This window comes from Rhamphochromis sp. 'chilingali' (assembly GCF_963969265.1).
Source record: "Rhamphochromis sp. 'chilingali' genome assembly, chromosome: 11".
NCBI lineage: Eukaryota > Metazoa > Chordata > Actinopteri > Cichliformes > Cichlidae > Rhamphochromis > Rhamphochromis sp. 'chilingali'.
The window spans coordinates 31,119,136-31,140,736 of NC_137938.1; the positions used below are offsets into that span (position 1 = coordinate 31,119,136).

General features: G+C 40.8%; 1 protein-coding gene across 1 annotated transcript in view; it reads right to left on the reverse strand.

Annotated features, from left to right (window-relative positions):
- The window catches only part of bmper (BMP binding endothelial regulator), a 37,000-nt gene extending 15,970 nt beyond the window's left edge, over positions 1-21,030 (reverse strand). The window contains exons 1-6 of the mRNA XM_080897380.1: positions 20,426-21,030; positions 20,009-20,148; positions 14,442-14,527; positions 4,054-4,153; positions 900-982; positions 205-295 (exon numbers count right to left, since the gene is read on the reverse strand). Coding sequence (XP_080753506.1) covers positions 205-295; positions 900-982; positions 4,054-4,153; positions 14,442-14,527; positions 20,009-20,114 — 466 coding nt within the window. The 5' untranslated portion in view covers positions 20,115-20,148; positions 20,426-21,030. The remainder of the gene's footprint in view (positions 1-204; positions 296-899; positions 983-4,053; positions 4,154-14,441; positions 14,528-20,008; positions 20,149-20,425) is intronic.
- Between the last annotated feature and the right edge of the window lie 571 nt (positions 21,031-21,601).

Sequence of the window (21,601 nt, forward strand, 5' to 3'; positions counted from 1 at the left end):
ACAATATAAAGTGCTTTGAGGTGACTGTTGTTTTGATTTGGTGCTGTATAAATTAAATTGAATTTAACTGAATTAAATTAAACCTTAACTCCACTAATGTGGATATAAAGAAAATGAATAAACAGAATCTATGCATGTACAGTAGAAATAAAACTGAACCCCCAAATGTTTCCAGGCTACACTTGTGTTAAAATTCATACTCACCGGGGCAGGTGGGGCAGCACTTCTTTGGGTGGTTTTTGGGGGTTTTGCAATGGATGACACACTGAACTTCTGCTTCAGTGATGACACCTTCCTGTCACAACCAAGTGGAAAATATTTTCTTCAGTTTGTGCATCTTTATAAGTAACATGTTAATGTATCTTTAATGCTGCTACTTTAAAGCTTATTGTTCCACCATATTGCCTTCCTTTTCTTGCTATACATATATCTTTCCTCTGCTTCTGCTTCCTCTATTTGATTCTGTTCCTCCTCACTATGTTTTTCCTACTTACCTGAATTCCTTCTGTCCAGTGCTGCCTGTTCCTTTTTTTATCCATACCTCTTTTGAGCAGTTTTCCAGACCTGTTCGTGCTTACTCCACATTTCTTCTTAATCTTTCTGGCTTATTTCCTTTCTTCCATCCCTCAGTTCTCATACTTGTTTTGTTTTCTTCCATGGCTACTCACTTTCTTTCCTTCAGTGTCTTTGTTTACTTCCCTGCCTTTTCCTTTTCCCAACCCTTTTCCTTTTTTTCCCATCCTTCACTCTTCTAGCATTATGCCTTCTTGCTAACAACATGTCTGTGTGTTTTTCACATCTGATTTGGGATCAGTGCTTTCAACTCGAAGCCCGAGCTTTGCTTCCATTACCTCTCATCTGCTAACAGTGCAGCTTGGTCAGTCAGCGCATATACACACCTGACAACGTCTTGTTATGCAGGGTTTCGTGGAGGTGGTCCAGGATACTGAACTGTTATAGGAGCATCCATCTAACGTACAACCTGGGAGAGAAAAATATAACCTTAACTTGGAAGACAAGGGAGAAGCTGGGGAACAGGAACAATGTCAAGAGCTCAGTTGCTCTAATTGTGTTTCAAGTAGTTTCTAAATTTCAAGGATGTGTAATTTCTAAAATACCTACAACTTCAGACGCATTTCACTTGTAGCTTGTGGCCGAGAAGACGGCTTGGAGAAGCCAAAGTCATTTTATGGCAAATGACCAAACTTTTTTCCAATTTGTTATTTTGACAAAGGGAATTTAAGACTGCCATCCTTCAGATAGTAAAGATAACTTTTTTAATCTCCCAGAACGTTGGTCCCAGTGTAGAAATGCAAACTATCCATGCAAATGATCTACTGGAGGAACATTCACTTTCCTGCCAATGTTTCTGTGAATTCATTTTTTGGGAAACAGAAAGCATACATTTTCAATTTCTGCAAATGCTTTAATTTTTCTGCCATGCAAAGAAAATTTTCTTAATCTGAAAACTTAGATTTTAGATTGGAAAATGAGAAAGCAGTAATCATAATTATGACTACAGCCCTGCAAAATGTTCATAGGTTTATAGCGGTGTCATTTCTAATGTAGAAAAATAAATTGTGTTCTAATCTTGGCCAAAGCTCACGGAAGTGACTAAGAACATCTGGTAGACATGTTTCAATTAGCTTTATATATTGTTTCTTTTCCCTCTCTTTGTTGTTGGTAGCCAAAGTTTCATCTAAGTTTTCATTGTAAGATGCATTAAAATATCAAGGAGGTCAAATATTACAGCTGTGTGAGGTCAAAGTCAAGTCTTCATTTTTGTGACTTAAATCTAATTTAAAGTCTCGAGTCTAAAAATAACCACATCTGATTATATGATGTGAATATTTAAACTCTCTTTCAGTTTAATGTTAAATTCAGTGTGTACACACTGATCTCTTCCTCATATACTTGGATGAGTCGCCCTCTGAGCTGTCAGCAGCTGTCTATTCAACTCTAAATGAATAGCCTATTCATTTCATCCCATTTGCAGAAAGTGGGTTCAGATCAATATAGAACTTTCCATACAATGAAACCTGATCACACCCATTGATCTACTTTCCTCAGTGTAAACTAAACCCTGTGATACTGTAATACTGCAGCAGGAAGATGTACAGTATATATTTTATTAGTACGAGTACAAGAACCCACAGAGACCAATACCCTGGCAAAACACTCAAACTGTTAATATACTGCATAAATATGACGGCTGTCAGAAAGAAGCACTTTTGCATTTGTATACCAATATGTAGAAGAACACTCATGTGAAAAACACAGTCCATGCTGTGACTCAGAAGCTTTGGTCCCTGTGGCTGAAAAAACAAACCTAAAACATTGCCCCTTGACCACTGTGCTCGACAGTTGGTATGAGGTTTTTGTGCTGATATTCTCTTTTCTGGTGTTAGCCAACTGTTGCCCTGTGGATTATGGCTCTCCACTTTGGTCTCATCTGTCCAAAGAACAGTGTTGCAGAAGTCTTGAATTGTACGATAAGATGGTGGGAAGGATTTACTGAACCATCCAGTCCTGGGAAGGCTGTGGCATTGTGTTAACACATACCTGAATGCTCTGAACCAGTAAAGTGATGATGATCAGTTGATCAACTGCATTTGATTATCACTGACTAGCTGCTAGCAGTAAGGGTATCCCCGCTGAAGAGAATGTTTAAAGTCCTGTGGAAACTTTCGATTTTACATGACTGTTTTAGTCAAAACCTGGTGACAGTTGTGTTTGTTTGGTGAGGCTGCCGAGGAAGTTCTGACAGCTATACTCCTAAAAATACGTATTTTTCAATCTCAAGTGCACTTGCTATTACACTGCTGCATATATAAACGCCTTAATTAAAGCCGCTTTATAAAGCTGTTCCCAATAAACTGATGCAGTCAAGCTGTGATTCTCTTTAACTGTCGGCATGATTTCATAAAAGTGAGAAAATGGTGATATGACATCTAGGAATTAGTGTGCTTTAAAAAGCAAAGACACAAAGCAGTCCTAAATTTGGTCACAGTGGCTACAACTTAACCACACAACTAAAACTAACACCGACTGCTGTGGTGACGTGGGGCTTTCCATGTCCGAGTCGAGCATGTTCTGTCTCTCTTAACGAAGTGCCGTGTCGTAAAATGGCGAACCGCAAACAAAAGGGCCCCCTCCCTGCCGAGAGCTGGGAGGTAGGTGTGACAGTTTATGTATTTCCGCAGAGCCACATGAGCTTCATAAGCACAGAAAAAGTAAGGGAAGCCATCGTAGTGCAGACTTTGTTTAAGGGTCCCCTTTTGGGTTTTTATAGAGGTTAAGTGTCTAAGCCAGTACAGTGGGAACTAAAGATTCGGTTCCTTTTATACTTGCTGGATGTTGAAGCTCTACAGCTATGCAAAAATCAGCTACAGTGGCTTACTTTGTCCAATACAGATCTTTTAATTCTAAAGAGGGCAAAAAATACAACAAGTCAGAGCTCACAATTGTAAATGATATATTTATGTAGCTACAGTGTGCAGTTGGAATTTAGGTTTGATGATTGCTTCAGCATTATGTCTCTGTTTTAGCCTGAATGCATGTATCTGTTTGTCTTAAATGTAGTACATAAATGTGCACGGAAAGGGTTTTTGTTAAAATGCCCAGTTTAATTAGGCTGATGTGAAGTGACTAAAACCTTACACAGAGGATGAAGAAGGAAGGTATATAGAGGAGTTCCTGCCTCATAAAAACAACTGTATTTTTGTGGGCTGTAAACCCAGCAGTGAACCCCTTCAGCAGCAGCACAGTCTCCTTGTAGTGCAACTGTGTATATGTGGCTTTTATGTGAGGTAAATAATGAAGCTTTACTCTCACATGCTCTCCTAATATAGGCCTCGCTGTTAGGATACGGTGAGATAAAGTAGTCCCCGAAGGGTCTGTGTGTGCGTGAGATTAGCATCTCTATATTTCCAGTGTCTCCCATTAGTACAGAGGACCTGCAGGCATACATAGCTTTACAATAAATATAAAAAAGCAAAGGCGCACAGGTATTCTCTTATTGTCGCCTGACCTCTGTCCACTTGCTTGTCTTACCTTTACACCTTTCACAGCAAGCTCCAGTCTGTTTCACCACCAGAGCACAGTCCTCTGAGACAAGTGGACATTTCTCCTGTTTACAGTCTGCTTTACCGTCCTGCAAAAGAGACAGAGAGAAGAAAACAACACCCAGGGTTATATTTTTCCAACATTTTTCTCCTTTTACTTTCATCCCAATTTTTACTTTCTCACAGATTTCTCTGGCTGTTATTTCTCTCTGTGGAAATTAAAATGGGATATAATACCATCATAAAGTCAAGGATTCAAATGTTAAATTTGCTGAAGAAGATTAAGGAGAAATATAAATAATGTACTTGCCAAAATCCAAGGCGTGATTATTACTGGCAAACTGTTTTTTTTCTCCCACAAGTACCAAAATATCTCGGCTTTACAATTCCTCACGGTGAACACGTGCATTGTTTAAGGTATCAAAATTGAATGAATATAGAGTCAGCAGTGTGTCTGTTATACCCTAAGCCCATTGACTAACTCTGAAATCATAAAGTGAAAGTGTCTAAATTTGTGACCTCAACATGTGTCTTGAATTATTTTATCCTTTTTTAATCAACCGCCTCTAAAGAGACTAAAACCAGGAATTATTTATCCTGTTAACACTTCTGATTTTTCGCTGCCATCCATCTTACATTGCTTTGATATTTCAGTCTTTAAAGGTCAACACTTTCATCCATCTAGACATGCTCATGGAATGAGTAAAGCTAAAACTCAGGATAATTGTAATATAAATATTTTTTGTGTGTATGTGGTTTAGGACCACTCTTTACCTAATATACCATCTCCGTTCTCTGCTGTCAACTTCATCTAATGTGAAAAGGCTGCAGGTAAAGTTCCTACATAACAAAGTGCCTCAGTCTTCACAGTTTAGCTGTGAATTTTCACACCAGTTCAACAATCCTCCTGTCACCTTCAGAAACACTGCACACTGTATCCGTCATCACCAATAACTGCACCGCAGGACTGGACAGAATCAGCGCTTTTTAAAAATTCACTCTACTTTCACACCCAGCTTTTATTGCAGATTTTATCCACATGCTGCGTGTGTTTTATTTTACACACTGTGAGGGTTCATAAAGTGGAGGCTGGCAGGTCCCGTGGCTCTGTAAGCACTGTGGCGGGCGGCTCTAACGAGAACGGATCAAAGGAGGGCGAAAATATATCAGTGTGGTTTAATATAGCTGCAGTGCTCCAACTAAACCCCAACCACACTGAGGACAGATGATGTCATGACATAAGAGCAGGGAGGAGAGAAATGGAGATGGAAAAGAGGGACAGAGGATGTAAAAGAGGCTAGAAGGACAAGGAGAAACACATGAAAGAAAAGAGACAAAGAGGGGCGGAAGAAAGACAAACGTCACGTCTTTATTCTGGAAAAGTTGATTTGAGAATACAACAGTTAAATGACAGTGGATTAGGCTTAATTACTTTTTTATTTTTGCTCCGTGTCCCTGGCAAATCAGTGTGTTTTATCCACCCAGATTAGATGTGGGATTTCTTCTACACTTGTAGGCTCGTAGCAGTCAAAACATCATTTACCCATAAACCCAGCCCTGATCTTAAACCAGAGGTGAGAGATTTCCCAGATGAACATCACAGAAAACAGTCATTCACAATGGTGAGTGAACAAAACCATGTGCATTTTACCTCTGAGCAACAGGCCTTACCAAATCAGTCAGTCAGTCAAAGAGTTTCAGCTTTAAACACTGAAACAAATATCCGGCAGCACGAAACTAAAAAAAAACAACCAATGCATGATTTGGGATTTAAAATATACAACAGATTAAAATACAGTTAAAAGTCCAAAATTTATGCCCATCTTCACACTTTATGTCCCCAGCCATTATATTTGACACCCCTCCCTTAGAGGGTTGGTCACTGCAAAATAACAATGTTGTTCCGAGTGATCACCTTGATTTCTATACTGATCTGCAGCGAATAGAACACCCACATCCATATGTCATGAGGGGAGAATGAAAATAGCCATATGTTAAAGCCTTCATATATACCAGTTCTTAATCCAGAAGACAAAGGTCCTGCTCGGCCTTACCACTTGAAAATAAAAGCAGCAAACAAAAGCAAGGGAAGCAATTTGCTATCTGTTCATTTCAAGGGTTGGACTTGTGTGCAGGTTTTCCAACAAAAACAAAGAAGTTCATAACCTGAAGTAAAGTCATGAATGCATTAGGAGAAATGGAAATGGCATTTCCACTCAGCTTGCTGCTGTTTTCCTAGTATTTAAGTACTGCAAGGAACCAGAAGAGCACATTTTCATCACAGACTAAGAAACCTGGGGAATCACTAATCATGCAGTCACACAAAACAGGAAAGTGCACAATGCACTTTTTTACATCCACAAAAAGTCTTGGATGACATTTGGTTTCTATGGTACAGAATGATCTCAGCACAGGCAGCATGGAAGGAAATAAAAACATATGAAGAGATGCTTCAGACTTTGATTATGATGGCAAACAACAGCAGCAAAAAAATGCAAAAAACTGCCGTCGGGTAGAATATACACGATGTTTGCCAAAATGCAATCAAAAATAAAATGGAACAAATAAAGAACATAGAAAGATTTCGTTAAAATCTCACAGTTTGGTCAAAAGCCTCCAAGGTCATGTCCTTCTCTCTCTCTCTCTCTTTAGTCATTCATTAGCAGAAAGTGGTGTTAGTAGGCCTCCTCCACCACTACCCGTCTTGTCATGAGGTCAAAGGTCACAGCAGGTCACCACACCTTATAAACACTCGACATACCACCACGGCACCATTGCTGGCCAACTGGACGACCGTCTGTTGGAGAGTGACGACCCCCTCGACATGTGGAGGGGGATAAAGCTCTGGTATGCTCATAAGTGTGTGTGTCAGACAAAGAGAAAGTGAGCGTGATAATGGCTTTGTGTTTGTGTTTCTCTCTGTGCACATGCTACTACAAGGGCTTCCACTTTAACTAATTTACAGTGAACGCATTTGTGTGCAGATCTTTAAATTGTGGTAAATGAACACTGTTGATCAAAAACATGCTGATCACGAGGCATGACATAGAAAGGTCCAGTAAGGTGTGCACCATCAGCATTATTGTCAGTTTAAATAACCTGTGAAAACTACGTTCTTCTAGAATATTTTCCTTTTTTTTTTTTTTGTCTATGTCCATGAAGGCCAATAATCTTTTATTAGTACAGTTTAAAATATAGTGTGACTACGGGTCATGTACTCCATTGGAAGATGTTTTTTGTCATTAATCTTTTTGACTTGGAAAATAGTTTTGATGATCACTTTTGACACTTAAGTTATTAAAAGTGAACAAAATGTAAATACTTCTCAGTTCTTCACTTTTTTATGAACATTAAAGATTTCTCGAATGGACAAATAGTCCTGAGCTGTGCCAACAGGGTTGGCGTTCCACTAGGAGGCGACAATGTTTGTGTTCAGCTTTGCTTCCCCTAATTAGTCTTCTTCTTCTTCTATCTCCTCATCAATCAAACCCTGCCTTTCTACCTAGCTCCATCACTTTTCTTCAGCATTTGAAAATCTTTTTTTTTTTTAATTTAACAAGCCACTCTCGGCTAAATATATCTATCATGTCTTGTTTTGTGTTTTAATCGTTTCCACTAATGTGTTGAATTCATCAAAAGTCAAAGCCTCTTTCTGGCATTCCTCACCTTTCTTTTTGTGCTTTTCCTCAGACACCACTGTGGAGGAAGAGATCAGGTTTTGCCAGGTGCTACAGCACAGGAAAAGAAGCTCTCGAATTAATGGCCTACTTAAGCCCTTGGACTCTACACCCTTCCGACCTCACAAAACTTAACAGCCTTTGCCACTGCGACCTTTCACCTTTCCTTCAAAACAGACCAGTCGCAACCTCCCACAGACAGAAGGAGACACGGTACTTTTGGGGACGAGACAGCCGTGGAAAGACGCTGATGTTTTCAAAACTGTTTCCACAGGTTGATCTTTCTGACAGGAAAGAGCTCAGCATGACAGTCCTGCTTCTGTGGCCCGGCTGGTTGTAATAGAGGATGGAGTGGCAGGCTGAGTGTACTGGCATGTCTTTAAGTGAAGTGGCATTTTTATAGATTGGTCCAACGTGAAATGTACAGCACATTCCACCTTTATAACCACTGAGTTTAACACATTCATTTCCCTTCAGCAGCTTTGGGGATTTTAGCTATTTAGTTTTATATTTATTTATACAGGGTGGGCCATTTATATGGATACACCGTAATAACATGGGAATGGTTGGTGATATTAAAGTCCTGTTTGTGGCACATTAGTATATGTGAGGGGGCAAACTCCTCGAGATGGGTGGTGACCATGTTGGCCATTTAGAAGTCGGCCATCTTGGATACAACTTTTGTTTTTTCAATAGGAAGAGGGCCATGTGACACATCAAACTTATAGGTAATGTCACAAGAAAAACAATGGTGTGCTTGGTTTCAACGTAACTTTATTCTTTCATTAGTTATTTACAAGTTTCTGACCACTTATAAAATGTGTTCAATGTGCTGCCCATTGTGTTGGATTGTCAATGCAACCCTCTTCTCCCACTCTTCACACACTGATAGCAACACCGCAGGAGAAATGCCAGCACAGGTATCCAGTATCCGTAGTTTCAGGTGCTGCACATCTCGTATCTTCACACCATAGACAATTGCCTTCAGATGACCCCAAAGATAAAAGTCTAAGGGGGTCAGATCAGGAGACCTTGGGGGCCATTCAACTGGCCCATGACGACCAATCCACTTTCCAGGAAACTGTTCATCTAGGAATTCTCGGACCTGGCACCCATAATGTGGTGGTGCACCATCTTGCTGGAAAAACTCAGGGAACGTGCCAGCTTCAGTGCATAAAGATGGAAACACATCATCATGTAGCAATTTCAAATATCCAGTGGCCTTGAGATTTCCATTGATGAAGAATGGACCCACTATCGTTGTACCCCATATACCACAGCAAACCATCACTTTTGTTGTTCCAACAGTCTTGGAGGGATCCATCCAATGTGGGTTAGTGTCAGACCAATAGCGGTGGTTTTGTTTGTTAACTTCACCATTCACATAAAAGTTTGCCTCATCACTGAACAAAATCTTCTGCGTGAACTGAGGGTCCTGTTCCAATTTTTGTTTTGCCCATTCTGCAAATTCTGTGCGCCGATCTGGGTCATCCTCGTTGAGATGCTGCAGCAGCTGGAGTTTGTAAGGGTGCCATTTGTGAGTAGCTAACATCCGCCGAAGGGACGTTCGACTAATGCCACTCTCCAGTGACATGTGCTACGCTGTGGGCTCTTGCTGAGTGAAGCTAGGACAGCCACTGATGTTTCTTCATTAGTGACAGTTTTCTTGGGTCAACATTTTGGCAAATCCAACACTGAACCAGTTTCACGAAACTTAGCAAGCAGTTTGCTAACTGTAGCATGGAAGATGGGTGGTCTCGTAGGGTGTCTTGCATTGAAATCTGCTGCAATGACCCGGTTACTGCGTTCACCAGATATCAACACAATTTTGATCCGCTCCCCACGTGTTAACCTCTTCGACATGTCAATGGCTGTGAACAAAGAGAAACTTGTAAATAACTCATGAAAGAATAAAGTTACGTTGAAACCAATCACACCATTGTTTTTCTTGTGACATTACCAGTAAGTTTGATGTGTCACATGGCCCTCTTCCTATTAAAAAAACAAAAGTTGTATCCAAGTTGGCCGACTTCTAAATGGCCATCATGGTCACCACCCATCTTGAGGAGTTTGCCCCCTCACATATACTAATGTGCCACAAACAGGACTTAAATATCACCAACCGTTCCCATGTTATTACGGTGTATCCATATAAATGGCCCACCCTGTAGATTGAAAAGTAACACATACTGGTTTTGTTTTAGTGGTATCAGCAAGGATCTGTCTTATCAGGTAAACCTCACCCCTCCTGTATCGATCAGCTACTGTTTGAGAGGAGACACTGACAGGAAATGACCCCTGACCTTTCTCTCAGATCGATCACAGCTACTGGGTATAAAACTCCACACCCTGAACTTTTACACGCAGCTCAAGCGAAATGTTTGTTTAATCAATGAATGCAGTGCACGTACCTCTCATGTTTGACCTTCTGAATGATGATGTTTGATTTGGTGAAGGAATGGAGGCATGTTTGCTGTGATACTCACATTACATTCCAACAGCATGAGGATAACAAAAGCTGTTTCACACGGGCACTACAGCTCTGAATGTTTTTAAACACTACCTGGAGCAGCTGCATGTGAGAACCGGACACCAATCAGACTTTACCCTGCCAGAGCGTTTCCAGAAGTGAGAGCACATCTGACGCGGGTAAATCTCCTGCTGTCTGTTACACATGCTGACTTGAATCTGCAGAAATTGTACCGAGTTCATGTGTAAAAACAGCTGATGTATTTAGTCTGATCTGAGTTCACTGAAAAATGAGGAACTACTTTGTTCCAGCTCTTCAAAGCTCCCCTCTACAGCTTTTTAGGGAAATAATCACCGTATCATTTTGTATGAACATTTGTCTTTTTAATAGTGTTTCCACTGAGGTCTCAAGTGAGATTTATTTACTTTCTCACATAACTGTTTCTAATCAGCAGAAATAGACAGTCTCGTTTCCTGTTCTTATTCGGATCACATGGATATAGAAAAAGACAAAAAGAAATCTGGGAAATTCTGCAAAATCCTGAATAACATTTAAAAAAAAATAGTGCACGATAACAATACCTGCACATGCAACTGTGACATAAATGAAAGACTGTGGACAATTAAAAACCTTCGTGAAGGTAAGAGAGCAAAATCATGGTTGATAAAAAATAAAATGTTAAAACAAAACATGCGTGAAACCCTCTACCCATACAACACAGCAAAAAAGACACTAATGCCTACTGAATGTTGGAATTTGGGTCTGTGGCTCTGCGGAGGAAGATTTGGGAAAAAACATGCCACAATTTCTTTTAATTATTGAGTTATTTGTGAGTTTTATGACAAGATGTGGCTCGTGGGTTGCCATGCGTCAAGCAACTTTTATCAGTTGTGTTCATGTTTAAGCACAAGGCCAGTCTTGAATATCTTCAGACAACTATTTTTCATTATTGCCTGAGGCAAAACTGAGTTCTGTTTCCTTTCCATGCAATGCTGAGATGAAATCAAACAGCAGATACTCATAGGTCGCGGTAGATGAAATTTTGTAACAGCAAAATGTGACTGTGCTGCTGTTACACAAAAAAAACTGAGGGAGCCAACCAGAGGGTGAGGGAGGGGAGGAAGAGCTGATGAGAGAGTGGAAAAAGACATGGAGATGGACAGACAGATAGACGAGGACGATGAAGAGAATGACGGCGATGAACTGACTCGTTTCACGATAAAGGATCGTCATGGCGACCCGCCTGTCAGTCAGTCTGTCAGCCACATCCACTCCTGGCCGCATTACAGCTCTCTACCTCACCCGGACACACACAATAGATCTTCTGTGTGTGCATATGTGTGTGTCCGATACCCACAGGGCAATTAGCAGGTACTCTGGACCAACTAAGGAGCCAACCCCCTCCGCTATGTTTCCATATATGAGTGACACTGGAGCCCGGATGCCCCCCCCCCCTCGACCAGCACTGCCACACAGGACTCTTTCTGGACATGTAGAACTGTCCAGAAAGAGTCCTGTGCAGAGGTCATGTAAGTATTTTCTGAGTTTTGACATTTCCTGGTACAAGAGGAAATTGATCATCAGAGTTTGGAACCAACTTTGGAAACAGCAAAAGTCCAGAACAAGGATAAGACAGAAATTCTTCCTTTAATGCTACAAATCAAACAGAGAGGTAAAATAATTTTATATAATAATATCATAATAATAGTGTCAAATGACAGAACATTAAGTTTTATGAAAACCGGGTCAGTATATTGATTAATAATGTTGCTCTTTTATCACCTGGAGCACAAAGAAATGGAAAATGTTTGCCACAAAAGCCAAAGTTGTGCCTTTCTACTGCAACCAACGTACTTCAAAGGGCACAACTTTTATTTTGTAGCACACTTTCTCAAGTTTCATTACAGCTTAGGCAGTACTGAAACTTAGGAAGCCCATACATCTTTCATGCAAACTAGAGGAAACCACAGTGATCCACTAGCAACCACAACAACCACAAGAAGGTTTGCAACTGATTTGACCTGGTGAAAGCCATCAGCCTCAAGCAACCTCTCTCCAACCTTGCACATTTTTTCCTTAGCAGCCAGAGGTTGCCAGCAGGGTCGCCAAACAGTCTCTATGTCTGAGTCATTGCAATGCATGGAGTAGGCAGGGCAGAGAGCAACCATTCATAACTGCATTTATGTCAGTGAGAGTGATCATCTCCTGAAGGAAGAGAAGCCATTAATTGTTTGTTACATATACATTTTGGCAGAACCTTAAATTTAACTACTCTAAATTGTAAATTCAGATTTATATTAGGAGGGAAGAAAAGCTGCATACCTCCAAATTCAATAAAGACCGAGCCCTAAGTGTATGGAAGTAAGTGTGTGTGTGTGTGTGTGTGTGTGTGTGTGTGTGTGTGTGTGTGTGTGTGTGTGTGTGTGTGTGTGCGCGCATATGCAGGGTGGCTTAAAGTAGAGATGAAAGGGCGGCCATTGCCTCCTGATGACTGATAGCATTCAGCAGGGCTTTGGCTGATGTCTGCCTGATAACACAGAGGACGGCTCAGTCAGTCTTTAAGCAGAGGGCAGCATTAGAGCAGCCAATCAGGAGCCAGTGAACAATCAAACATTAGCTGGGGCTTAATATTGTTTTAATGTTTTAATTCCTAGGAATCGTGCATTTAAAACCCAATTCATTCCCAATGTGGACATGACAATTTGGCTTAACGTAGACGTTAGCTTGATATGTACAGGTAAGAAAGTAGACCTGGTCTACTACTCTACTGCCCTCCTTCTGTGACCAGCATGGTTGCTTTCACATTTACTTTTTTATAAATTTGCCTACTTAATTAAATGCATTGAGACCCATCAGTAAGCCACTAGTGGACACGGCCTACCATCAGGCGACTCATACAAAATCACTATTTTCGGAAATATGCTTATAACCTTTTGTAAAGATCAATAAAATACTGCAGACTGCTTGCCAGCTTCATGGTGAGACGACATCATGAGGTAAATACACTTGACCAAAAAACGTTTGTGAGTTTTTGAACAGACTAGAAAAAACAAAGCGTGGCATGATGATCCATGATTTGTTACTGCTGGACACTGCCAGGCTATGCTTATATTAAGCCAAGATCAATGGCCGCTGCTGTGGCTTTATATATAACAATACAAAAGCAGAACCAATTTTCCCATCAATTCCTAAATAATGAAAATAAATTATTCCTTTTTGTAACATGTCTATTGCAAAATCTAAACTGTAATATATTGCCCATCTGCAAGAGGCATGGTCCCAATTTTGGGCTTTAACTTCTAACCAATCATAAACTTGCATTTTTGTGAAGATAAATATAAAAAGGAATACACTGTGTGAAGCTTATGTAAACTAACAAATCGGCACAGACGCACACAACACGCCCTCGAGCTCACGCTTGCATGGTAAACTGTGTTCTGGTGGCTTTTAAAGAAATGTGAATGAATCTTTCTGCCGGTGTCAAAGCAGTGACACAGAAAGGATTTGTTGGTCCATTCTCATTCTCTAAAACAAAAGGCTCTACAGCAGTAAAGGTTTGGAGAGGGTGCAGGGCAGGGGTCAAAGAGCACATGTTCCAGGAAAGAGTTGCCCCCTAACGTTTTGTTGGCTGATTTTAACAGCCAGGCCGAGCCAAGACAGCGTGATGACAAGCATGAATGTTAAAATAAACAATCCCCACTTCATGTTTCACTGATATTTTGTCGTAAATTTGAAGAAAATAGTAAAAATCGCATTATGAAGTGGTTTCCTGTACTTGCAAATGCAACTGCTTGCAATCCTCAGGTCATGTGAACAAAATATTATACACTGTGATAAAGAGGTTGACGCTTCAAACGTTTAATACTGCTAAAGTGTTTTAATCACAAAGTCGAACATTAAATCAAAGAACAGATCCATCAAATCTGACCTGAAACTTTGCCAGAAACTTGCGTTACAAAGTCCTGTCAGTCTGTTACAAATCTTTCACAACCTTCTGATAAGAAACACCTCTCAAAACTTAATAATCAGCTTTACAAATACTCCTATCAGTGCTCAGAGAGGTCATTTTATCCATTCACTCTGAGTGGAAATCCTGTAGCAGCAATTACATGTCAAGGAGGCGAGAAAAAACAGCGAGGGAAGGGCGCCATGGCAGCCAGTGCCTCTCTATCATTAGACACACTGCGACCTCTGCAACATATCTGACAGCGACGAGAAGGTTAGTCTTACCAGACAGACGCATGTAATGCAGGGGTTGTCGGTGATGTTGGGGATGTGGAGAACCTCTCCTTCATTGTCACAGCTGGCCTCAGTACCTATAGAGGAAAGGAGGAAGGTGAGATGTAGGAGAGTGAAAAACGATGATGATGATGATGATGTCACACAGGCTTGTATTAAATACTTTTGCACAACAAGCAATGCAAAGCAGAAAGAAGCTTGGATTTCTTCCATGCCAGTGTAGAGATATTTGATACGTCCTAAACTAACAATTTTTAAACATGCAACAATCAACATATAATAAATATTTAACATCTACATAAAGAAGCAGCCTAAAATACATAAATATACATAAATATCACTTTAAGTCTAATTTGTCTGTCCGGTTAAGAGCAGTGACATTATATAGATGAACCAACTCTTTCCAGTGCCTGTTACTTGCACTCGTGGGATGGAGCATGTCCATCTTCACCTTCATCTTTTTTTTTCTTGTTTCAATCTTAGTTACACACTAAAGGTTTTGTAACTGTATCTTGCCCGACTCTGGTGGTATCGTGTTGACTAAATTTGTTCACAGACAGACATAAAAACACCTGCCACAATATTCAAAACTGTCTTTGTTGGGTTTCTGCTACAGTAGATGTCTCCAGGACCACAATGATGTTGTGATGACAGACAGACTCATAAGAAAACAATGAAAACGATGTCAGCCATGCTAAAGAGACTGGTAAACATGAGTCAGTCGGTTTGTTACGAGTCCAATGTAATCTGAACCAACGACAGGAAACGACCCTAAATCCATGGGTTTATGGGTAGAAGAACACAGATGTCAACATCTCAGAGGCACCAGTTTCTGCTGCTTAGAGAGCTGTAGCAGCAAAAAACAAAAAGACTGATACTCGGCCGTTTGTTCATGCACTATATTTGTTTTGACTCTCTGAACTAAAACCTTCCTTCTTAATTACTTTAGAGCTGAATGGGTGTCATTGAGGTGAAGTTAAAGCCTGAGTGTGAAACGACTTCCTTCTTCCAGTAATTTGTCGTGCGTCTGCAGTATCTCCTCCATGGCTGAATGAACAGTTTCAGAACTTACAGTTCATCCAAAAAACTGTTTTCTAAATTGCACGATGATGAAAAGCATTCAAAACCCAAGAGTTTGAATGCTTTAACTAGAGACCATATTTCAGTGGTTTCACACCAGCTGCAGCAGTTCATGCACTAAATACAGAAATCTCATGGGCAATTACAAATCTCAGAGAATATAAAGGCATTAAATGAGGCCATTGTCCCTGTACTTCCAGCAATTAGTGGTCAAGTACTCGGCTACAACTATCTTCAAACTCTATCTTCATTTGGACCTCAAGTACACACGTGTGAAGTTTCATGACTGTACATTTGCGATACTATCACCTTGACAAAATCTATCCGCCCAAACATCTGAACAGCTGCCACAGGACTCATGGCCTCCTTCTGTGCTGGTTTCTGCTGCCATAGGTCTCTTTGGGATCATGTCTTTCCATGAGATCGCTCACGGAAACGGACTGAATGAAAACCAGGCAAGCTGTTGTAGGTAAAGACTCAGGACACTTTGATATTTTTGGTTGATCTGCTATCAGTGTGACCTCTGACTCCTGACTGTTTGGTTTGTTGCAATGTTGACAATTCAGGAATCTACCATCCCCTAAACGCCTTCCATGAAACAAAGCAATGTGCACGAGGCACAAATCTGCTCTACAGAAACAGATACTTTAGGGATTTTATCTGCTCATCACCCCATTGAATTTACTACCTACCAACCTATTTCCAAATGCAAAAAATCCCCCATCAGTACCAAGTTTTTGTGATTAAAGATTATATTATAAATCCTAGTTTCCTGTGGAGCATTTCCCCGCTCTGTGAAAGCCTCACCTGGATGCTATTGCAGTTAAATCACTGCAGCAGCTCTGTGCTGCTCTTTATTGGATTTGGGAATGTTTACATTACCTGAGTTAGTGTTGCGCTTGCCAAACACATCGGTTACAAGCAATTTAGCTAAGTTATAGAAAGACAAAACAGGTTATGTTAACAATTAGACATGAATTCTTGCACACTGTGATAAAGGGACTAAGCAGTTCTAGTTTTCTCCCTAAATACACTGAATTTAGTGACAGTCCTTTACTTTTTTTTTACCATGAAGTCCGGCCATCATAAACAAATATAAAGACTTTTTGCAAGATTTTTTTGCCCAAAATAAGCTGACTAGATACATCCGATAAACTCTGCTCGCAACAGATGTCATTTCACTTTGGGAAAAAAAAGATTTTGATGGTTGCTGGTAAAGAAAAAGAGCTTATGTGTTCCCCTGGCTAAAATCAAGCACCCAATAAGACCAAAATGACACTGAATTTTAAACCCACTATCACTGTAACTTAAATATGGAGCATGATTGAATGAAAAGGCTGAAGGCTGTAGCAACGGTAACATCAGCTCATGTCTGAAGTCATAAAGATCTTAGCAATGTTTATATCAGGCTTGTAATGCAGTAAACTTAGATTCCACGCCGCAACAATAGTTCCTTATAGCAGCGAGTCATGCCGTCTGTTTTTGTCCCTCTGAGTTCAGCAGTAAACCAGCCTGAGCCTGTGGATTCGGGCAGAGCAGACAAACCCTACTGACTCCGCCACTGTAAAATTTACAACCTTTCGAGTGTAATTAAACTGGTGGACCTATAAGTGTCGGGGGGTGAGGGATGGAAGGGAAAAGGGGTGTAGGCGGGTGGGGGTCCCAAGCCTTTTTTTACAGTGCCAAAAAACCCAAACTCTCATTTTCCAGCTGCTAGATTTGCCTCATATCCCAGCACTGTCAATATAGACATTATAACTGATGCATTTATATAGTTCCTCTCTATTTCAACCCTCTGCCAAGTGCTGCAAGTAAAAGGCAGATGAAGTAGTTCAGAAAGCCATTAATAGTGCCGGAGCTCAAGTTGACTCAGATCTGTGACCTGTCTTCCCTCAGAGATCACTCTCTGACTCTGATCGGCAAATCGGCAAAAACACCACAGCTGAGATTAAAATCTAATAAATCTTTTGTTTGAATTGACAGAGAGACTGCTAAATGTCAAATGTATCTATATTAACCCTTTCAGCTCCTTGACAAACAATTTCACACTCTGTTGCTACTTGCTCTGTAAAATCTCTCTAATTAGCTTTAACTGTGAATGTACTGCACGTTGTTATACAAACAAAAAATAAAACTAATGCATTAAAGTAATTTCAGGCACAGCAGGTGGAGCAAATGTTAACTGCTTCATATACTGTCAGGTGGTTTCATCTAATAAATCTTACAAGCATCATGTTTTCTGTCTGTTTTGTGTGTTGAAATAAATCCTGTCAAATAAATGTGGCAGTTTTCCACTTGAAATAAAAAATGAAAACACTAAAATATATTAAATGAATCTACCTTATTCCATCATGTTTCTGAAGAGCTGGGCCTTTTTGGTAATGCAGGCAACTTGGTGGGATTTTAAGACTTATGAAACATAATAAACATTTATAACTGAGTTTTGTTAACCTTGAAAAAAATTGCCAGCAAATACACATTCATGCAATTTTGGAGAAACGGTTCTCAGACTAATCCGCGAAATATCGGTCTAATAAATAATAATTATAATTATATTTGACTCAAAGGTTTTCTCCAGACAATTAAGTCACTAGCCTCACTTACATGTCAATGCATAGCAATGCAGGACTCATATAAGTATCATTAACAGTTCTGATTCAGTAAATGTTTGCAAAAAAAATGTAACAAGTGCTGCGAAGTGGATTTAAACACGTTCTACTGTGGCTGTGGACACTCTAGTGGTCAGGATGACCTCTGAAGCGGCTGCTCCACCTGCTGCACTGACACGTTCAACCATCTGACTGCAAGACCTCAAACAGCTCAGAAACTCCTGGTCTGTGGTTCAGCAGACAATAGGCAGATGATACAGCGCGTGTTTGGGATGCCAGGTGGGGGAATCTGATCTGCTGGGATCGTAATGGTGCAGATGATAAAGAGGCTGTTGGTTCTCAGGGGTTTCTCACGCTGTTTTATGTCAAACAGATACACTAGGGATACCCATCTGGTACACGTTTTGTCCCTGATCTGGTTCTCATCTATCCGGGTTTGCTTCAGGAAAATAAGATAACTGCTAAGAGAGGGGGACCCCTAAAACCAGAACTCGTTCTTATCAGGACCGCAGCGGATGTGCATAAAGTAATTTATGGCGCTCCTTGTTATGTTGAGGTCTGTATTAGTGTTTAAAGCTGAAGTAAAACGTCTGCTCTAAATCACATTTTCTCCTTTAATTAATCAATTTATGATGGCATTAATCCACTGTGGCCATGGCAACACTACCAATGACCTGGAGGACACAGTAGGAAAATAAATGATCATTATCAAATGCCAGGTTAGGTCAGTAAAAGCAGGTCAGCAGCAGAAGTCTCGTGCTTCACAAAGCTGTTTACCCAGCGATAAGACGCACACACGCCGGGCTGACTGGCTGAGGAGCCCGGCCAGCGCGCACCACCACATCCACCTTTCATTCACTCCACTTCTATTTTTCTCACACTTCAACGGCGCTGTAGGGCAAACAACCGATATCCTATGATGCAATCTGGCTGTCAAAAGAGGGTGAGCAAGCCGGGGAGAGAGCGCGCGTTTAGCCCCAAACAGGGAGGCCGCTCAGGAGGGAGGACAGAGTGCTGTTAAATTAGAGCTGGTTAAGGAAAGTGGTTTTCACTTTACAGCCTGCTTGTAACTAAAACTGGGTTAATTACAACCCAAAGTGACACAAATATCAATTTGAGTTAAAGTCACTTATAATTCTACGCAGACCTTGTATCATAATGATCCGAATCATCGTGTAATTTTTGTAAGTTTGATGTAAATCACTTTGATATTGGCTCATCGTGATAGCTATGACAGAAAACCACTTCCTGCAAATAACAAGGTCTGCTGCAAACTACAAGCATGCCAGGCTGGACTTGCTGTTTGATATTATCTCTACGGCTTCAAATAGAAGCACAAGCGTATTCCCCGCAGGGTGGCACAGAGAGGATAATCCCCGGTGAAGTTTATAATCGCGTGATAGACTTTCCCGTAAAAAGCCCAGATAAACGTTGCTTGTTCGAGAGAGAAAAATAACTAAAAACAAAATCTGTAAATACTATTTTCTAAAAAAAAAAACCTTTAAAATATACACATTTTGGTGAGCTTAAAAAACAAAATAATTTACGATGATGCTAAGGAAGGGTTAGGAAAACGGGTAATAAAACGGGTAAAATAAAACCGCTTTTCATCCTTTTCTGCTTCCTTGTGATCGTGAAACAAACTGAAGGTTATCATCAGCGCTTCCTGAACCCTTCCCTGCGCTGCCACATTACTGGTCATCAGATATATAGAAGCTGGAGTGACTTTGGGTTGGTGCGCTACTCTTGGAAGAGTAAAAAAAGGAGACGCGGCAGCAGACTAAATAACCAGGGGTTTGGGTAGATTTTTACGCACGGATGGGAGTTGTGATGTGTTATTATGAAGCCTTATGATCCCTTTAATCTTACCTGTAATTAGCGGAGAGGAAGACTGGGGCGTTTGGAGCAGCAGCAAAAAGCAAAAGAAAAACCTACAGGTGGACCAGGAGGGAGGGTTCAACCAGCGGAACAACATCCTCGGGTTTGCTCCAGGAAGAAGAATCAAAGAGCTTGGGGGGGGGAATGAAGGGATAAATAAAATCAATGAAGATAAAAAAATTCCACAATCAAAGCTAATTTCGAAAACTTCTGGTCTGCATGTCAACCAGGAGAGAAAATCTCCTCAGTTTGTCAGTTTGAGCTGAAATGCGAAGTGGCAATCAGCCAGACGCGCGGTGATTACAGTGATATTAAAATGACAAAGACGCGCCGGCAAGCAGGAGACAGCTGTGCCGCGCACGCCCTGCGGAAAAAAACACAGTCTGCGAACGAATTGAAATTATTTACATAGAGAAGCAGTCTCAGATTTTGCAGACGTGAATATCCTGAGAGGAACGGCGAGCTGTGAGTTGTTAAAATGACTTTTGCTCCACTCCGACTGTCAGAAGAGTCCAGACCGAAGTGTCCGAGGTAAATGCAGCTCTGGTGTACACGTGCACATTTATATCAACAGGAGAGTTTAAAACTCAAACGTCTTCCAGCCAGCGAGTCAAATTTTTTTCCAGCAGTAGACTTGTCTAAATCTGCGCTCCCAATCCCAAAGTCCGCTTGTCACATGGATGCTCGATGCCGACTCTTTCGGGGCGGAGAAGCGGTCTGCAGCCTCTCTCTGGCTGAGCGGTGTAAATAGTCGACCTGCTTCTCCTCCTCCACCCCCGGTATTAAAGCGGACCTCTGGTGTCGGAGCGCACCACGGAGCCAGAAAGTCCTGCCTCCTCTGTGAAACCCGGACCTCCTCCCGTCTCCAGATCTCTCCAAAACTTCCTCCATACCCCCTAACCCAGACCCTCTCTGGTCCCCATATTCAGGTTTCCTGCTGTGACCCCCAAACCCTGGTCCTCCTGCTGCTACTACTTTAAAAATAAATAAATAAATAATTAAAATAATGAAAGCTACTACTTCTGTTTGACTGCTTCTGAGCGTTTGTGCAGCTAATGTAAATCTCCCTGTATCTCTATCTCTCTCCCTGTGTGAGTGAGAGAGAAAGAGAGAGAGATAAAGTTACATTACCAACAAGCCAGGAGAGCTTTATGTCTCCACTCTGTAAGTTTATGGACTTAAAAAAGAAGATAAACACTGGAGAAGAAAAAAGGAGAGGAAAGAGAGATGATGAAAAAAAAATCAAGTGCAACGTGTGTGTTTCTTGAAGAAGCCAGCTTTCTTCTAAAATGTCATTATTTAGCACACTCACAAGTTCTAGCCTTTATTTCACTTAATCTCTCCTCGCTAAATGGGTTATTGTGACACAAGGAGCAGAATTCCACAATGATTGACCTAATAAATGTATTGATAAATGAATATTAGAGGCAAGAAAAAAGGATTTATCTCCGTGACTGTTACTAGTAATTAATTACTTCCTTTTTTATAGATTGTTATTGTGTCCTGTTTAGTGTAAAATTATGTCACCATGTTTACTTTAGGTCTGGACCTTTTCCCCCTGTTTTGTCTTAGGCTCCTTAATCA